This window comes from Toxotes jaculatrix, chromosome 14 (assembly GCF_017976425.1).
Source record: "Toxotes jaculatrix isolate fToxJac2 chromosome 14, fToxJac2.pri, whole genome shotgun sequence".
Taxonomy (NCBI): domain Eukaryota; kingdom Metazoa; phylum Chordata; class Actinopteri; family Toxotidae; genus Toxotes; species Toxotes jaculatrix.
The window spans coordinates 5,279,900-5,296,169 of NC_054407.1; the positions used below are offsets into that span (position 1 = coordinate 5,279,900).

The following is a 16,270-nucleotide window of genomic DNA, read 5'->3' on the forward strand; positions in this document are numbered from 1 at the left end:
GGGAAAAAGTGGAAGAGGACAAAGCAGGACATGATGCTGCCCTCACATGGCTCTTTCAATACACAGTGTCAATGACAATACTTTATAATGAATGAATGAATATAGCTGCTAATTTTCACTTCTGTTTTCTGAGTTTGCTGACATTGTTGGATTTGTTGCCTTGTTTCTACCAGAGCCAGAAAATGTTCACTGAGAGAAATCAGGAGAGAGGCAGAGATTACCACTACCCTGTCTCCTAGGAATTCTGTTTCTTTACAACAAAACTGCAAATATATTTTGTAGGAACTGTAATCGCTGGCTGGATTGTGTCCAGCAGCAGCATATTTTTTGAACGAATGGAATGCTTCATTCACTAAAAGCAGTCGAGTTGCTGGAAGGTGTTTGGGATGGATGGCAGGCATAGAAAGTGCACCACTGTCACACCTGAGACCAGGGTTTGCATCCACAGTCCCGTCTGTGGTTAAGTTTTTGGGAATAAGAGCACTTTGGTTTGTAAATTAACAACATATCCTCATTACGTTACCAGAAAACATTATCTGGTTGCAGTTACATTTCCTTAAAAAACATATTAGCAGTTTAGTTGTATAGAAATGTAGAACGACGGGAAGGCCACACAGAGCTAGAAAAAAGAAGCAAAGGACATATGAGGTAAGAGGCTGAACAAAGTGGAACTTGACAGTAAAGCGTGCCAGAGAGGAATTTCAAGAGGGCAACAAAGGGGCTTGAAAAGGCAGGGAGGTGACAGCCAGTCGGACGGATTTTAACAGGATGGAGAGAAGAGCTTCGACACGACCAAATGAAGAGCAGCAGATTGCCACAGGAAAGGATTTCTGAGCACGCAGGAGGACGCCAAGAAGCCATTTAACACCGATACATAGTGGTACAACAGGTATTTGCAAAGAAGGGCAGCGCTTATTTTACAGCTGAGCTGAGGAGCCAGCTCACACAGGCTTTGTCAGGGCTTTGTGGAGAATTTGAAAAGCAGAGCCAAAAATAAACAGCTTAGTGCTAGACTGGGACTTGTTGACTTCCAAAATAATCACATAAGATAGTCCACTCTTGGGTACTACCATCAGGTATTCAGTGTGTCGCCTGCTCTGTGAGTACAGGAGGGTCACCATTAGCTGTTCTTGCGTGAATACATGTGTGTTTGAATTTTGCATTTTAATGAATATTAATGTAACATCAGTCATGTTTCAAGATACAGCTACACTAAGTATATTGCTACAGTATATCAATGAGGAAAAGTATGGAATATGGTACATTTAGTATGAAAATCTCCATAAAGGATGAATGAGATGGGTTTGAAAGAACATTAACTGGGCGGTATATAACGCTTTTTGCCCTCTTGTGGCAGTCAGTAGGAACTGGTTCAAAATTGGTCCAGTTAAGTTCGGAGTGAGTGCTGATGCCTGATCTTTAGAAAGCTAACAGATAACTACAGCCTCAAAGCAAAAAAAAAAAAAAAAAAAAAAAAAAGAAAAAAGAAAAAAGAAAAAGCCAGATTTTTTATGATCATTTTGTGATGTGAGGCAAATTTTGCTGAATGCCCCTTTAATATTTACTCTGTTATGTAAAATCCAGCTTTAGTAAGATGCAAATTAGAGCCTGTAAACTATGCAACACCAAAGGGATACATAAGTTCTGTACTCTTTTCTACTTTTGACTTGTTTTTCTCAGGGACTGAACTGTTCTGGACTGGACCACAATGAACAATTGTACTTCAGTGGACTAGAGACTGCTGCTCTATGGGGTTTAATTTCCTCTGGATAATAAGAGGACATGTCGCCATCACTTTTCAAAATCCAAGAGGAGTTGATAAATATGCTGATATACTCATCTGAGTTGCCTTCTGTTATTTCCATCCACTCAGAGCAATCAGCTTAACGAGCAGTGGGCAGAGATATGCCATACTGCATACAAAGCACTGCCACCACCTCTGCACGTTATAAATATAAATGTTATCCTAAAAAGACACTTTAATAAAAATGAGTCAAAGATGAAGTGGAGAGTTACTTTCAGTAGAGAAGCAAATACAACAACTGAAGGAAGCTAAACATAGGTTACAGTAGGGTTACAGCCGAAGTTAATATTCTATATATTCTAATTTTATTACCATTAACATGGAAAATACTATGACCAATTTCAATATTGTTTCTTAAGTGGCTGATTGATTTAAGTGTAACTGTAACTAAAGACATAGGTTAAATTATATTTTTTATTCACCTGAAAAATATGCAGGAGAGGATGAAGTAGACTGAGTTTTGGTGCATATGTAATTGACAAATACATTAGCAATATAAGTGGTTGATACTTTGATTATAAGTGATCTGGAATATAGATTTTTAGCAGCGACATAGATGTAAAAGGATTTATTGTTTTCTCAAGGAGACGTCTGTGGACTGTGGAGAACACAGAATCACGGCAACAATCTCCAACACTGACCCAAACCTTGGTTGTTGTCAACAGAAACATTTAGAAATATCTGTCCAAATATATCTGGAGTCACCGTGACCTAATCCCAGATGTCACAGATAAAATCTGTGCCTGTGGTGGGGTGATCTATCCGCAGAGAGCTATGCAGAACAGGCCTCAGAGACTAAAATGGCTGCCACCCTGACCTGTGGTGCAGTTGCTCTAATGACCACCAGAGGGCACCCATGGCCCTTTACAAGTTAATGCAATTTCATGTGGCATCAAATTACATATATGCTCACAGGTATGAGCAGGAATGCACACACCCCTGGACGTTCACCTGCACACAATCATGCATAGTTACATTTTAAAATGGCATGATCCTTTCTTTTCTCTCTGCTTTTTCTCTTCTTAAGCACTGGAAAGCTTTCAGTGGCTGCTCCATGAGAAACAGCATCATCTAGCATCTTTACATCACATGACATCTTTGAAAAAAGTGGGTCCTTTCCATACACTGTTAATTATGGCTCCTATAGTATCTGCCATGCACCGTATCTTCTGCTGTCAAACCCCACTTTAAAAGTCTTAGTGGTTAAACACCACTTAGACCATGTAGGTAGGTAAAGCATCAGAACAAAGAACAAAGACTGTCACTGTTTTCTCATGGCTCAGTTATCACTGTGTTGCAGGGACGAAGACCAAAGGCCAGTGAATTTAAAGGTGGATCACATGGCTGTAGTTTTTTTCCTGTTATCTTGGCCTCTGTCTTATAGGTTTTCTTTTTTTTTTTTACATGTCTCGGTGTTACACACTCTCACACTTAGTCTCTGGTCTTGATCAAGTCCAGTTAGTTTTTTGTTTGCAGAGAGCCACTGGCTGCTTTTACTGTGGACTGGAGAGGCTTCTCTGCTGTGAGTATGGCCAAATGGGGGCCTTGGGGCAAAGATTTGCCGTTGGGCCCATTTACTTTGCAGCAATTTGATGAAACATAACTATATTAAGAGAAATGCTCCCTGTGAGCACAACGTAGACTAAAATGATAAAGGTAGTAGAATTAGATTTTGACACAAGGCGAGATCAGGCTTCGTTATTACATAATAATTTCAGTGCATAAAATTTCAGTGCTGTAAAATTGCACAAATTTGCAAGAAAACGAATGACCAAAAAGCAACTGGAGCCCTGGAAGTTGCCTGATTGGTAATCCAGCCTTGACTGTTGGTTTCCAAAATTCTTTTATTTACAGGTAAAGGTAATTTTTCATCATGTGTCTGTTTCTATATATATATATATATATATATATATATTTTTTTTTTTTGGTCTGTTAACTTGGTCTCAAGGCCATTTGGTTCACTTTCAAACATTTGCCCCTCGTATAGCTGCAAATGTTTGAAACTCCTTGGACCAGGACCTGGACTTGCCTAGGACTTGACTCAAAGGCTCACTGTTTTTTGTTAATTCTAGTAGCGCTAACAACCTGTTGTTATCCCTATCACGGGCATAACGCAACACAGAGTCCAATAGTGAAACTGTTATTCCTCTGATCAACAGGTGGAGGTAACACATCAAGATATGCAGAAGAAGAAGACTCCAAGTAAGTAAGCATGGATGTAAACAATTCTGTCTAAAAAATCAGCTTCACAAATGTTTTATGAGGAGGGAAATGCACATGACACGTTTGTTAGGCCTCAAGGGAACACACAGTGCGATTTTGTAAATGACACTGAATGTAAACAGCAAAACCCTACAGGGCAGCTTTAAGTGGTCTTGACTGAATCAGAGTTTCGGGAGTTGGCTTCTGAATAACAGCTTAAATTTAAGTAACGATAATAACATTTTTTTTTCTCTTGGATTCAATTTTGATCCATAGCTAATCAGTCAACAGCTTTCTGGCAACCAGTGACCAATTTGTAGAGGTGTCCCCTAAAAGCACCACCCAGGAGAGATTTGAAAAATGATCCCTCCTTGGAACTTACAGCAGTACACAACAATAACCTCACTTTGACTGAAGAAGTGATTGTTCACTGTGATGGATGAACTGTCTCAAGTGAGCTTCAGTTCTCTGTGAGTGAATTTGCATATTGTACTGAAGGAGAGGAGCAGTCAGCAATGGCTGACTGGAAAATAAGACCTGTGGTATGATTCAAGGATTATAGTAAATTTTAAAAAATGTACATTTGCAATTAATGGTCAAAACATACCAAACCAGAGAACAAACAACTCCCAGATCAGAGGTTCTTTGATGGTCTGTTTATATTTTTTGGAGCAGTTGCAATCTGTTTGAGGCAATAGAAAGATTCACAATTCTCTTTTTAAAACACGTTTGGTCTAGCAACAAAAAAAGGTTACCGATGTTATATCTTCATACAGGTCTTACACTCAGGTTTTTTTCTGCCTAAGGTTCACAAGGACATACATAACGTTGTCAGTTTCCAGATGCTTACTAACAAATACAGTACGTCTGTTTTTCATCCAGTGTTTTTGTGGGGACAGTTGCATTATGAGTCATTTTTCAAGCATCAGAAGATGACCTCTAGGACTTCTAAACAGCAGTGGGTAGGGAGAACCAGGGTCTGTTGTCACGTTTTACAATTTAGCCTTTCTCACTTACAAAATGTAAAGAAAAAAAAATCACCATTAAGTTTCAGGTCTACTGACGACAGATACTCATGCATTCATGGGTGCAGCTTTTGTTATTTAGCATAATGAGACCAATTGATCAGAACTGGGAGTTTCATGCATGGGAAACACACTTTTAGGAACAAACAAACTCGTGATTGTTCTCCGTTGTGTGATTTCAAATGGTTACCTGCGACATATTAAAAAAAACAAAAAAAAAACTCAGTAGCTGATAATCATTATTTTGAAGGTGGGGGGGGCAAACATTTTGTGCACAGTTAAAATACAGACATGTTGGAAATACGTCTCACAGATGTAGCACCTTTTTGGACTGCTTTAGTGACAACGTGGATCCCTGGGCCCTGGTCTACTCTACTCCACATAGCAACAACATTACTACACAAAGTCGACAATTTAGTGTGTTGACCAGAAAATAAAATGTGAACAAAATTCCTACATGTAGCTGTTTTTTTTTCCATAATGTTGCTGCTATAAGTGACATCCACATCTGCACATAAAAAGTATATATTTATATTTATATAATATATATCCATACTCTATTAACAGTTTTGTCTACCATGAAGTTAGAATTGCCACCCATCTCTCAGAAAAGGTTTTTTTTTTTTTGTACTTCAAACATTGATTATTTTACAACACAGAAATCAACTAATTTTGTACAACTTTGGAGGAAGCGAGGCTCCGCCCAGTCACAGTCCCTCCGTGCTCATCTTTTTTCTTTTTCTTTTTTTTTTTTTTTAGTTTTCATTTTAATTTTTCTCCCCGCTCCTGGTGCAGTTAGACAAGTTTCATCCCAGTAAAACACAGTTTAGAAAAAACAAAGCATTTACAAACTGGCATCGTTAGAACCGAGAGGATGTTCAGCTGAAAGCTTCGGCTGAACTTGGACCCTTTAACACGCCTAACCTTTCCCCCTGCCTTCTTCAGCTGAGGGGAAATAACCCTTGTTTGGCACGGTTATATACACGATGAGCACAGTTCACTTGAAGGAACGGCTCATGGGAACAAAAAGGGGGATTTGTGGTGTTAGTGTGGAAAGATAGCTGCCAAAAAACAAAAGCAAGCCTCAAAAAAAAAATGAGAGTTTTCTCATGGAAAAAAGGCTGCTCAACTGTTTGAGCCTCTCTTCAGATATTTTGGCAGCTGTACTGTATATTATTCTGTGAAAACTATCTGTAGGGCAGTAAAAGGAGCACCGAGACCTACCAGAAATGATGCTTCAATACCCAATTCATATCCAGTGTTTCACATTAGCAACATGTTGACATCCGCCTGTAGATGTGATATGAGTTCTGACTGTTTGAGTGCACATACTATGTGTATTTGTGTGTGTTTGAGGGGGGCAGGTGTACTTAGTGAGGAAGTGAGGTTGACCCAGTAGCGAAAGGCCTGACATGACACGGAAAATAGTGCAATGTACAGTACACAATGCATCTCCGTAAATGTACAGTGTACATCAAATACTATACAACCAGAATTGAGAATTAAAAAAGTAGAAACACAACAAAAGAAAAAAAGAAAAAAAAAAAACAGTTACAAATGACAAAGTCCAGAAGCGTTCTTTGCCCAGAGGAGGATACATCACGCTGAAGCCATAGAAGAAACTAAAGTTTGTGTAACAGACGTTCTACATGTCCTACAGCTCTGCTTCTTGTGCTTCACATTACTAAAAGCCATGTTGCTATACCACATATTTACAGATTTCTCCCGGGTATCTCTCACACGTTCCACTCACAATCCAAAACCTTCCATCCCTGAGTCCACTGATCCATTATTCTCTTTCATTGTCCTTCCTCATCTCAATATACAGTATTTCCCACTTTTCCTATCACGCTTTTCCTTCGTTTTCTCTTTCATCCTGTCCATCTCTTTTACATCCTGTGTCCAGAGGCCTTCAGGTGCATGAGGTCTTTCTGTCTGCTGAACCTTCTCTAGCAGCTGTTGATCACAAACTAAACACAGAAAGAAAATGTGTCTGTCGGTTTTGTTGGTGGTGTGCATGCACATGCATGGCCGCTCCTCCGTTTGCTTCTGGTCCTCATCTGTCCCCTCTCCCTCCTCCATCAGATGTCTCTGAAAAGAGTGTTATGTCTTAGATTTTCTCCTCACGTCTCCTTTCTTGGACCCCAACCCGCCCCCCCCCTTCTGTCGTCCTGCTACCTATGATGCTACTCAGGAACTACAAGGGAGGATGGAGAGGGAGGGAAATCTTAGCTTCTCTCCTTCACCTTTTAAACTACCCCTTCACCATCCTTTTTTTCTTTATCCATTCTCCTCCTCCTCCTCCTCCTCCTCCTCCGCCCTCGTCTTCCCTTACACCCAGGAGTCTGGTGAGGCTGGATAGTGGCTGGTCTCATAGTTGAGCTCACTGTAGGGCCGCGAGGCTGAGTAGAAGTCTACATAGTTGCCAGTGGACTTGAGACCCTGCAGGTGCATGTTGAGCTCTCCCTGTGGGGGGCGCCCTCCCACGTGAACCTGGTTGTCGTAGAAGGCCTGGTCCTCGTAGTTGCCACTGTCTGGAGGGGGGGGGTTTTGGAAAGGAGGGTAGGGCTCCGAAGGCAAGCCTTGACAAGAGACCTGTAAAAAGCTCCAAAAATTATTACTATTCCCCAACCGTCACCTCCTGTGTCAAGCTAGTACATCCAGGACCAGTCTGTGCTGAACACAGAGACCAACTGATAATTAACCCTCCATCATTCAGCTCTGAATTTAAAATTGTAATCTCTTATGCTAGTGGCTGAAGTAATGCCAACCACACTGCACAAGCCCAAAATTAAGACCCAAACCCAGCTTGTACCCACCTCCTTCGGACCTGATTCAACTGAACCAGACTGGTGCTGCCAAATTTGGGGCCTGAACCTGATCTATAACCTATATATTTGCTTTATTGTGTCCATTTGTGACTATTAGCTTACAAGGCATTTTTAAAGCCGTTGGATACTCTCTTTTTCTTTTTTCCTTTTCCCACTGGGTATTGCACATTTACGTGCACCACATGACCTAAATGGATGCAGATAATTGGCCCAAATCCAAACCCCACTCTGCTCTAACATAACAGTTGGACCAGAGCTCTAACCAGTCTACACATATTAGCCAGCTCCTGTAGGAGTGTGTGTCCAAGGCCATTAACTCACAACATGGGTTAAGCGCATGGAAGCGTTCTCATGTATTTTTAGTAATGCCAGCATTCATGCTGTTTGCCATAAAAAAATATACCACAGAGTTGGAAATATGCCAGATGTCCAGTGCAAAACCTAAAATATTTGTTGCCTACAATGTGTATAACTATATATAATGTCATTAGAGCTGAGACAAAGGTTTCTGGTTTATCAGACGTGAATATCTGCTCAGTGTTCTGTGATGGAAAAAAAAAACCCTACAGGGTTTAACTGATTAATCAACAACAACAAAAAAAAGATGAATAGATAACTGGAGACACTGCACTCAGCTTACTGTGATTTATTTTTGTCAGAAAATTAGATGCAGCAATGTGTTTTCCAACCAAACCCACATCAGACACCTCTAACAAGCCTGAAATTGCAGCACTTAGTCTGATGTAGGTCTGTTCTATATCATTATTCAGTAAAAAGCATATGGTCTATAATACCAGGGCCTTTCTAAATATAGTTTGCTGTGAGACAGTAAAGTGTCTTTAACTCAATAAGTTTTGCTTTACAGCAAGATGGCTGACAGATCAGATAGTGGTATCTATCAAAAGTATCTGTTAAAGTGCCGTGAATCTGCCACCAGCCTCTGATACCACTGCCAAAGGGTTTGATAGGTAATATGAAAAGCTTTTACTGGACACAATTTAGTACCAAATGCCAGACCCTGAGAAAAATCCACTACAGTAATCCAATAATCTCTAAATGGGACTCTACATAGGTTTTACACTAACCAAGTTTATAGTGACCTTTTCAGACTTAATAGTATCTTTATGGCATCACTATTAAAACGTGAACAGTTCATATCAGGCCTTTAAGTTTTGCTGTCCTATTTCATCTCCATCTAGATGTGCAGTTGGGTTCCTATGCAGCAGTTCCTTCTTTTAAAGGTGATATGAGTCATAAAGAAGTAAAAGAGTTTCATCAAGAGATGCACAGAAGGGCAAGAGACTGAAACTTCTTCTAGTCTGTCAGTGTTGTGGGTGTTCAGATGTTTTTCCCTCAGACAACCTGGGACACCTAAAGCTTCTAAGATGGAATAAAATCACTAACATGCCTTTGGTGTTTTCATTTTTTTCCTCTTTTGTTTACATGTCTCCTTTATTTTGACTGTGAATAATGCCCTCTTCTGGCAACTGGTAGCTTATTTAAATGACAGCTAGTAGTAGTAATTCATCACATCACACAAAGGCAGGGACTACTCTGAGATTAAAGCTACAGTATTTCTGTAGGCAGGACTCGTCTATTGTAAGACAAGTGCCTTTTGTCCATTTTTTTGTTAAGGGGAACAACATTAGTCACATATAGTTTGTACATAAAATGGAGTTATGCTAAACATGCATAGAGAAGGCCTTGTACCTGATTATACTTCAGGTCATCAGTAGGTGACACGTATGCTCCTCTGTGTAGTGTTGAAGACCCACCGGAGATTTGACCTACAGAGACAGTGAGGACGAGGATGAGTCTTTTACTCTGAACCATTTATTCACACATTAATGTCAAAGCACAGGAGCGTGGGTAAGCTGTCAGTGTCGCCACGTGAACACCTGTTGTGACAATTTTTTAAATAAGAACAATAATGAAAATGATGAATCATGATTAAGGAGAGCTTGGAATTCACTGTTTCCCACATAGCAACGGTTGTCAGTGTCTGCAAGGACAAACACAATGAAACAGTGAAACCCTCACAAAAACCCAGGATGATAACAATAACATTAAAGCACTTAACTGATTCTTGGTGGATGTTTTTCAAAGTAAAATCCTGAACACTGACCACTGAGGTGTATTTGGCTGTGTGAGATTTGTCAATGACAAAACCAGGTTATATCTGATTTCAAGCATCTGTTTGTTGTTGTTTGATAATACTTTCATATACTGGCTCCTCTTATGTACATGAATCAACTCATTACATCTTATTTGTGACTCATTTAATTAATCAGTGCAAAAAGCAAAGTGTTTTATGAGAGGTTAACCAGCAGAGTAACCAGTGAAGATACCAGGAAGTTACCGTGCCTATCCAAGTAATAGTCAACACGCAACACATACCCAACAAATGAGATATAAACTGTTCATTAGTGAGTAAGAGGTGCTGGTAGGCAGACTCTGTAATACGTGGACAGAGCTGTAACTAACTGTCTCCTGCCTCCAGCTTCGTAGTCAGTTTTGCTGCACAGATATGAGAGTGGTACAGTTTTTCTCATCGAACTCTCTGCAAGAAAACAAATTAGCATATTTCCCAAAATGTTGCAGTATTCATTTAATATTTCTAAAACCTACACTTAGATTTAGCTGTTTTTTTTTTCCAAAGTTGTCAACTCAGCTGAAAACAGTTTTATGTGAGGAGGTAATTTTGTGTCAGACATGCAGTGTGGAATTCCTACTCGTCATGGCGTCCTTCCGGGATGTGTGCTCGCCCTTGTTGCCATGGTAACTGGCATTGCCAGTCGACTCATAGTCTGCCTTCCTCTCCTTCAATGCCATCATCTCCCTGGGGGAAGCTGGCGCGCTCGCTACACACACACAATCACAAACACACACACAAACAGGGAACATCTTTAACCTTCAATGCATCATCACCATATTATCAATACACTTTGGATTCTTACAGGAAGGACAAGCATTCATTCTGCATGGGAGTCATTTCACAGCGGGGAGACCAGAGTGATTGGAAAATTGCACCTTTCTGGGCATTTGAGGCTTCACATTTACCTCTCAACAAAGGCACAACACACTGAGGCTTCAGTGCATGTATTATTTCCTCTAGCCATCACCTTGGAATGAGTGAAAAACGGGGGCATCGGGTGCTGTTTGTATTGCGACTATGTTGGTGTGTGCCATTTTTTTTTTTACAAATCCTTATCTTTTGACTAGGGTGCGATTTCAAAGAGGTAAATAGTGAGTCATCCCTCCTCCCTGCATCTGCTTTAATCTTACCTCTGTCTTCCCTTTCTCTCCCTGTCTGACTGTCTGTGCCACTCTTTCTCCACCTTTATTTACTACATGTACATATTTTCACTATCTTAAATTCCCAAGGGCCTATTAAGCCATGTTTGTGTTTGCATTACTCATCCAAAAATCCACTTGTACCAAACAGGGACAAATACACAAGAAAAAAATCTTAGAGAGGGTGGTGGTAATGATAACAAGATCTTAGTTAGATCTAGTTAGTCATGTTGGAGGAAACCTGGCTATTGCCGCAGTGCCATATGGTTCAGAAATGTTTCCTCTAATATTCAACTCATTATCAACAGCCCTTCACATAGAAGCTGCTGGCTATGATGCAGACTGCCAGCCTGTTTGTGCGGCCGCATCTGTCTCTTTGTGTCTCTTTCTGTGTCTCGGTTACCCTGTACGCTATAACACAGTCAGCATTGATCCATACGCTCATTAATGCTCTGCTAATATCGTCTATTGTGATATCGGCACATACACAGCCCAATTATCGTCTGCCTGCCGCTGCGGTAAACAGCTGTCGTAGGAATGTACACTAAGGCTTTTTACACACAGAGGAACACTTTCTTTTGTATGGGAAAAATTTCCAGGGCAGTAAAATTAAACAAATGGCTTGGTGGACCATCTGTGACTGCTTGCATACTTGTAAACTGAGAAACAAAAAAAAAAAAAGAAAAAAAAAAGTGGAATTAGCTTCCAAACTACAGCATTTATCATTTTGCCAGCTGTCAGATGACAGCCTCATAAATCCAGTTCTGGTGTTTTGTTTTGTTTTTGTGTCGGTGGTCCATAAAACCTATTCTTATGCTCTCACATAAAGTCATTTCAAATTGGTTTGAATTATGCATTAACAAGCAGATACAGAACAATATATCTCTCCAGCGTAGGCCATGCTGACTGTATGGCTCTAAAGATGGAAACTGGTTATTCACTCTGTCCACACTGACCACTTTTGTCCAGGGTGAAATATCTTAACAACTACCGAATGAACTGCCATTTAATTTAGTTCATTCATGGTCTGCAGAGGATGACTCCTATGGACTTTGTGATTCTCCTGATTTCTTTTCTAGCGCCACCAGCAGGTTGATATTTTGGGCTTTTTGTGAAATCTCTCGACAACTATAAGATGGTTTGCTTTTAAAATTCTGATACGGACATTCATGCTTTCAAGATGAGAGACTGTGAGACTCATAGTCTCATGGAGACACTAGCATGGCTGCCGACTCTTAGTCTTGCTTAAAATCAAACCGGTCATTTAGTGTCATAAATTATGGTGGAAACAACACAGCTTGTCTGATAATATATTTATTGCAGAGCTGATACTATAGTCCCTCTCAGACATGCAGCTTGTTACATAAATGTGATGGCAATTAGTGTCAGAGTCGCTTATATGTAGACATCACAACAGCAGTCTTTCTGTGTCATTGTTACTGTGTGCTGACCAGAAGCAGAGTCTTTCCGTTTGCCGTCTACATCTGCACTGGAGCCGAGTTCAACACCCTGTGAAAGATATTTCTGCTACACTTATCTACATCTTTTAGATGCACGTAAGCAAGCAAGAAACCTGTTTTCAGCTCATTGAATGGTAAAATATCTTCACACATCTCATTTAAAAGTGTCTTTCCCCTCGCAGTGAGTAAAGTATGTGCCCCTAGTGCACTTGAGGGCGCTACCAATCCCCTCATTGTGCATTTCTTGTGGAATGCTTTTGCAATATTACTTGAAACGGTAATAAGGGGGTTCTGACTCACTGTCTTGTGCACAGTACAAGGGATATTCTCCACTGAAAGAAAAATAAAAGGTATAATTATCTGCTTCCCCTAAACTGATTTTTCAGACTAATTCTTACATATAAGTCCCTGTCTCCACGCCTCAGTTACGGGTGTGGAGTGGGAAAAAGGATTTGGTCGTACATCTGTCTACAAAAAAGTGGGATTCACCTATTCAGTTAATTATGAAATGCAATTAATTATGAAATTAAAGAAAACAAGCCACAGAATATTAGACGATTGCTGGCGCGGCTGCGGTGAGGAGGGCTCACACATCTCACACGTCTACTGAAGCCCCCGAGATTTTGAGCTGGTGTCAAAGAAAGGTCATGTTCCTTATGACATGTAAAGATGCGTGTCTGTTAGGGAGCAGAGTGGGCGGAAATAAATTTACAATAACACAATGACTGATAGAAATGAGAAAACCTAATTGTTATTGTTCGGAGAGTTGATTGAAGGATGTACAGCCTTCTGAGTTTGAGAATTTGCTTTAGTTTGCTTTTGTTGTTGGTTTTACTTTAAACCCATCATCAGGAGCAGGTAGAGGTTTCCTCAGGGACTGAAGTTGTCAACATGATGCTGAGAGCACTGACTGTTAACATCAGTTAAAGTTCTTATCTGAGAAGCACTTTAAGCCTGCAAGATAATCAACCTAATTGCCGCAACTTAGTAGCTCGGCAGACACGCCTGGTATTAATTAGCTGTTGTTTCCTGACACCTCTAGCTGATGTTCCTGATGATGGTTTTAAAGCACAACTGAAAGCAGCAAACAGCAAATATGCTTCTGTCCTTTTTATTTGGAATAACTCTGTTCTTATTTATCTCTTTTATTGTTTAAATGGAACCAGGTCAGATTAATGTACAGACAACAGCAGCACGGAGTAAAACATGCACAGAGAGGAGTTAAATACACATTGTGTTAGCCTTATTAAGAATATTGAGACATTATGAACATTATGATCTCTTAATAAACCATTAAACACTGTGGATGAGTGAGTGGCCAGTTATTGCAAAGATTCTTCTTGTGACTGGGGAAAAAGCGGTTAAAAAAAAACCCTTTCATAACCACATTAAGTATCACTCCCACCCTGCGCTTTCAGTGTTCATCCTTGCCAATTGCATGGTTGAAATGCTGAATATCCTAAGCTAAGCAGTTTTCATAGCATCTTGTTATTCAACGCTTGTGTGCCGTTGGACTTTATAAAACAGGCAGCAGAAATTCTCTATTAAGTTATGAAACAGATTTATTCGGGGATTCACTGTGAGAAGCAGGAGCGAGCAACTCTCATACCCAAGATGGTCATTAAGTGAGGCTTCAGCAGCAGAATAACACAGCAAAATAAGGTTTTAAATCCATCACAAATGCAGCCTGTGAGAAAACAGAAAACAAATCCCTAATTTCATTTAACTTTTCAACTTCCTCTTCCTATCACGCACCAGGAGACAAATCATAACAATAAAACAGAACACAAACAAACACCAATGCCTGAATGACAAGAAGCCTTTACTTTAAAACTTAGATGATGTCAGTAATGTTACATGTTCCACATCTGAAAACATCAACATTTGCTGATGTTTCTGGGAATCTCATAACCTGAATCAATACCAGTGAATTGATCATATTCCACACGTATAAATGAAAATGAGTCTGTTATCATCATTATCTCTGGTTTCACCTGATGTCATTATTCTCCCACAGTCAGTTTTAGATGTTTTTAAAACCCAGACCACGTTTTTCTTCATGTTTTTAGGCATGAAGTTTAGTAAAATCCACAGACGGTGAACATCAAAGGATATTGTCATCAGTCCACAAATACTGAGGCCTTGCATGGCTCATATTCATCAAACCTTAATTTCAAAAAAGCAAGGGCAGGAATCTGTTTTAGGTGGTAAGGTGCAAGGATTTTACTTGACAGCAGAATAATTTGTCAGTAGCTGCCACAGTGTGAAGGTTAAAGAAGACTTAAGATGTGGTGGAGTGGTGTTCGTTTGACTGGATCGTACTGATACTGATGGGAAGAATTATGGAGGACAAAAGGAAAGACAGGAGAGTGGGAGGTGGGGCGGCAGACTCACCTGATCGATTGTTAGGTGAGGTCCGTACGGGAGAGATGGACGGAGTACGGGAGGAAGAATAGGGCCGCTGCCTGTCTCTCTCTATCGTGGATGACGAGCCGACGAAATGGTACTGAGAATAGCCGTCCTGAGGGAGAGAGGAGAGGAACGGGGGAGGAAAGGAAGAGGGGGAGAAGAGCAGAGAGATGAGACGGTGTTAGAAATAATGCACTAATTACATGCTTTACAATGATATCCTCGCTAATTACTCCAATCTGTCAGTAATATTTACTGAAACATCAACATGAATGACATTCTCAGTGTCAGGGCTCACCCCACCATGTGGACTTTACCTTTTTGTAGAGGCTGCGGAGGTCTCTGTACTGCCACATGCTGTTCAGGACTTGGGATGCTGCTTTCACCACTTTAGGACTATGTCTAGGAATTCAACAGACAGAAAAAGACACATACAGTATAAAGCTCGACCGTCCTCGGCTTTGTTTTGCACTTTTGGGAGCTATAAAAACATCACAATGAATAATAATGAAGAAACAGGCAGAAACTACAAACACTAAACCTGTATGTAAAACATCAACAGCAACTAAAGAGGACAAGCAACCAAAGATGCAGAATGAAAATGTCCCCTTTATCTCCTTAAATATGGCACTTACATTGTTCTCGGGCCAAATTGCATAATTGCTTGGTTGATTGATTGATTGGCCAATATTTCATTTTGTGTCCTCCAGGGTTTGACTCAGCTGACTAATGGCTATGGGTCTAATTGGCTCATATGGCCTTATCAGTGCCTAGGAAATTAAACTTTATTTCTTCAGGTCATTTTGGTGAATGTTATTGTTTTGGATTCTGTGATTGCAAACCCTGCTCTTGCAGTGATGCAAAGCAGGGAACTACTTTTATCAATTATTTTATATTATCAGTCTGTCTAAAAACAAATCTAACGAATATTTTTGTTTAGAAATTAGTTATAATTCTTCAGAGAACATTACAGAAAATGAATCCAACTTTTGGATGGAAGTAGACGCCAACTTTGTCAAGTTAAATCTTAATTAATATATATTAATTTATTTAAAAAATATAATTTATTTATTTAAAAAAAAAAATCCATATTTGCCATTTCAGCTTTTGACTATAGTAGAATTCATACATTTAACAACTTCAAATCACACATTTATATGTATTAAAGTGTAAATTATTACATTGGTTTCAGTATAAATGTCAATAGTACAGACAGATAATACATAGACTTAAATTGAATTCCTA

At 39.8% G+C, this 16,270-nt stretch overlaps 1 protein-coding gene across 5 annotated transcripts in view; it reads right to left on the reverse strand.

Moving 5' to 3' along the window:
* Positions 1–7,274: 7,274 nt before the first annotated feature.
* The window catches only part of ctnnd2b (catenin (cadherin-associated protein), delta 2b), a 114,557-nt gene continuing 105,561 nt past the window's right edge, over positions 7,275–16,270 (reverse strand). For all 5 annotated transcript variants that reach the window (XM_041054972.1, XM_041054971.1, XM_041054969.1 and 2 more), the window contains 5 exons: positions 15,343–15,427; positions 15,011–15,137; positions 10,595–10,723; positions 9,573–9,649; positions 7,275–7,626 (listed from right to left, as the gene is read on the reverse strand). In XM_041054972.1, coding sequence (XP_040910906.1) covers positions 7,363–7,626; positions 9,573–9,649; positions 10,595–10,723; positions 15,011–15,137; positions 15,343–15,427 — 682 coding nt within the window. In that variant the 3' untranslated portion in view covers positions 7,275–7,362. The remainder of the gene's footprint in view (positions 7,627–9,572; positions 9,650–10,594; positions 10,724–15,010; positions 15,138–15,342; positions 15,428–16,270) is intronic.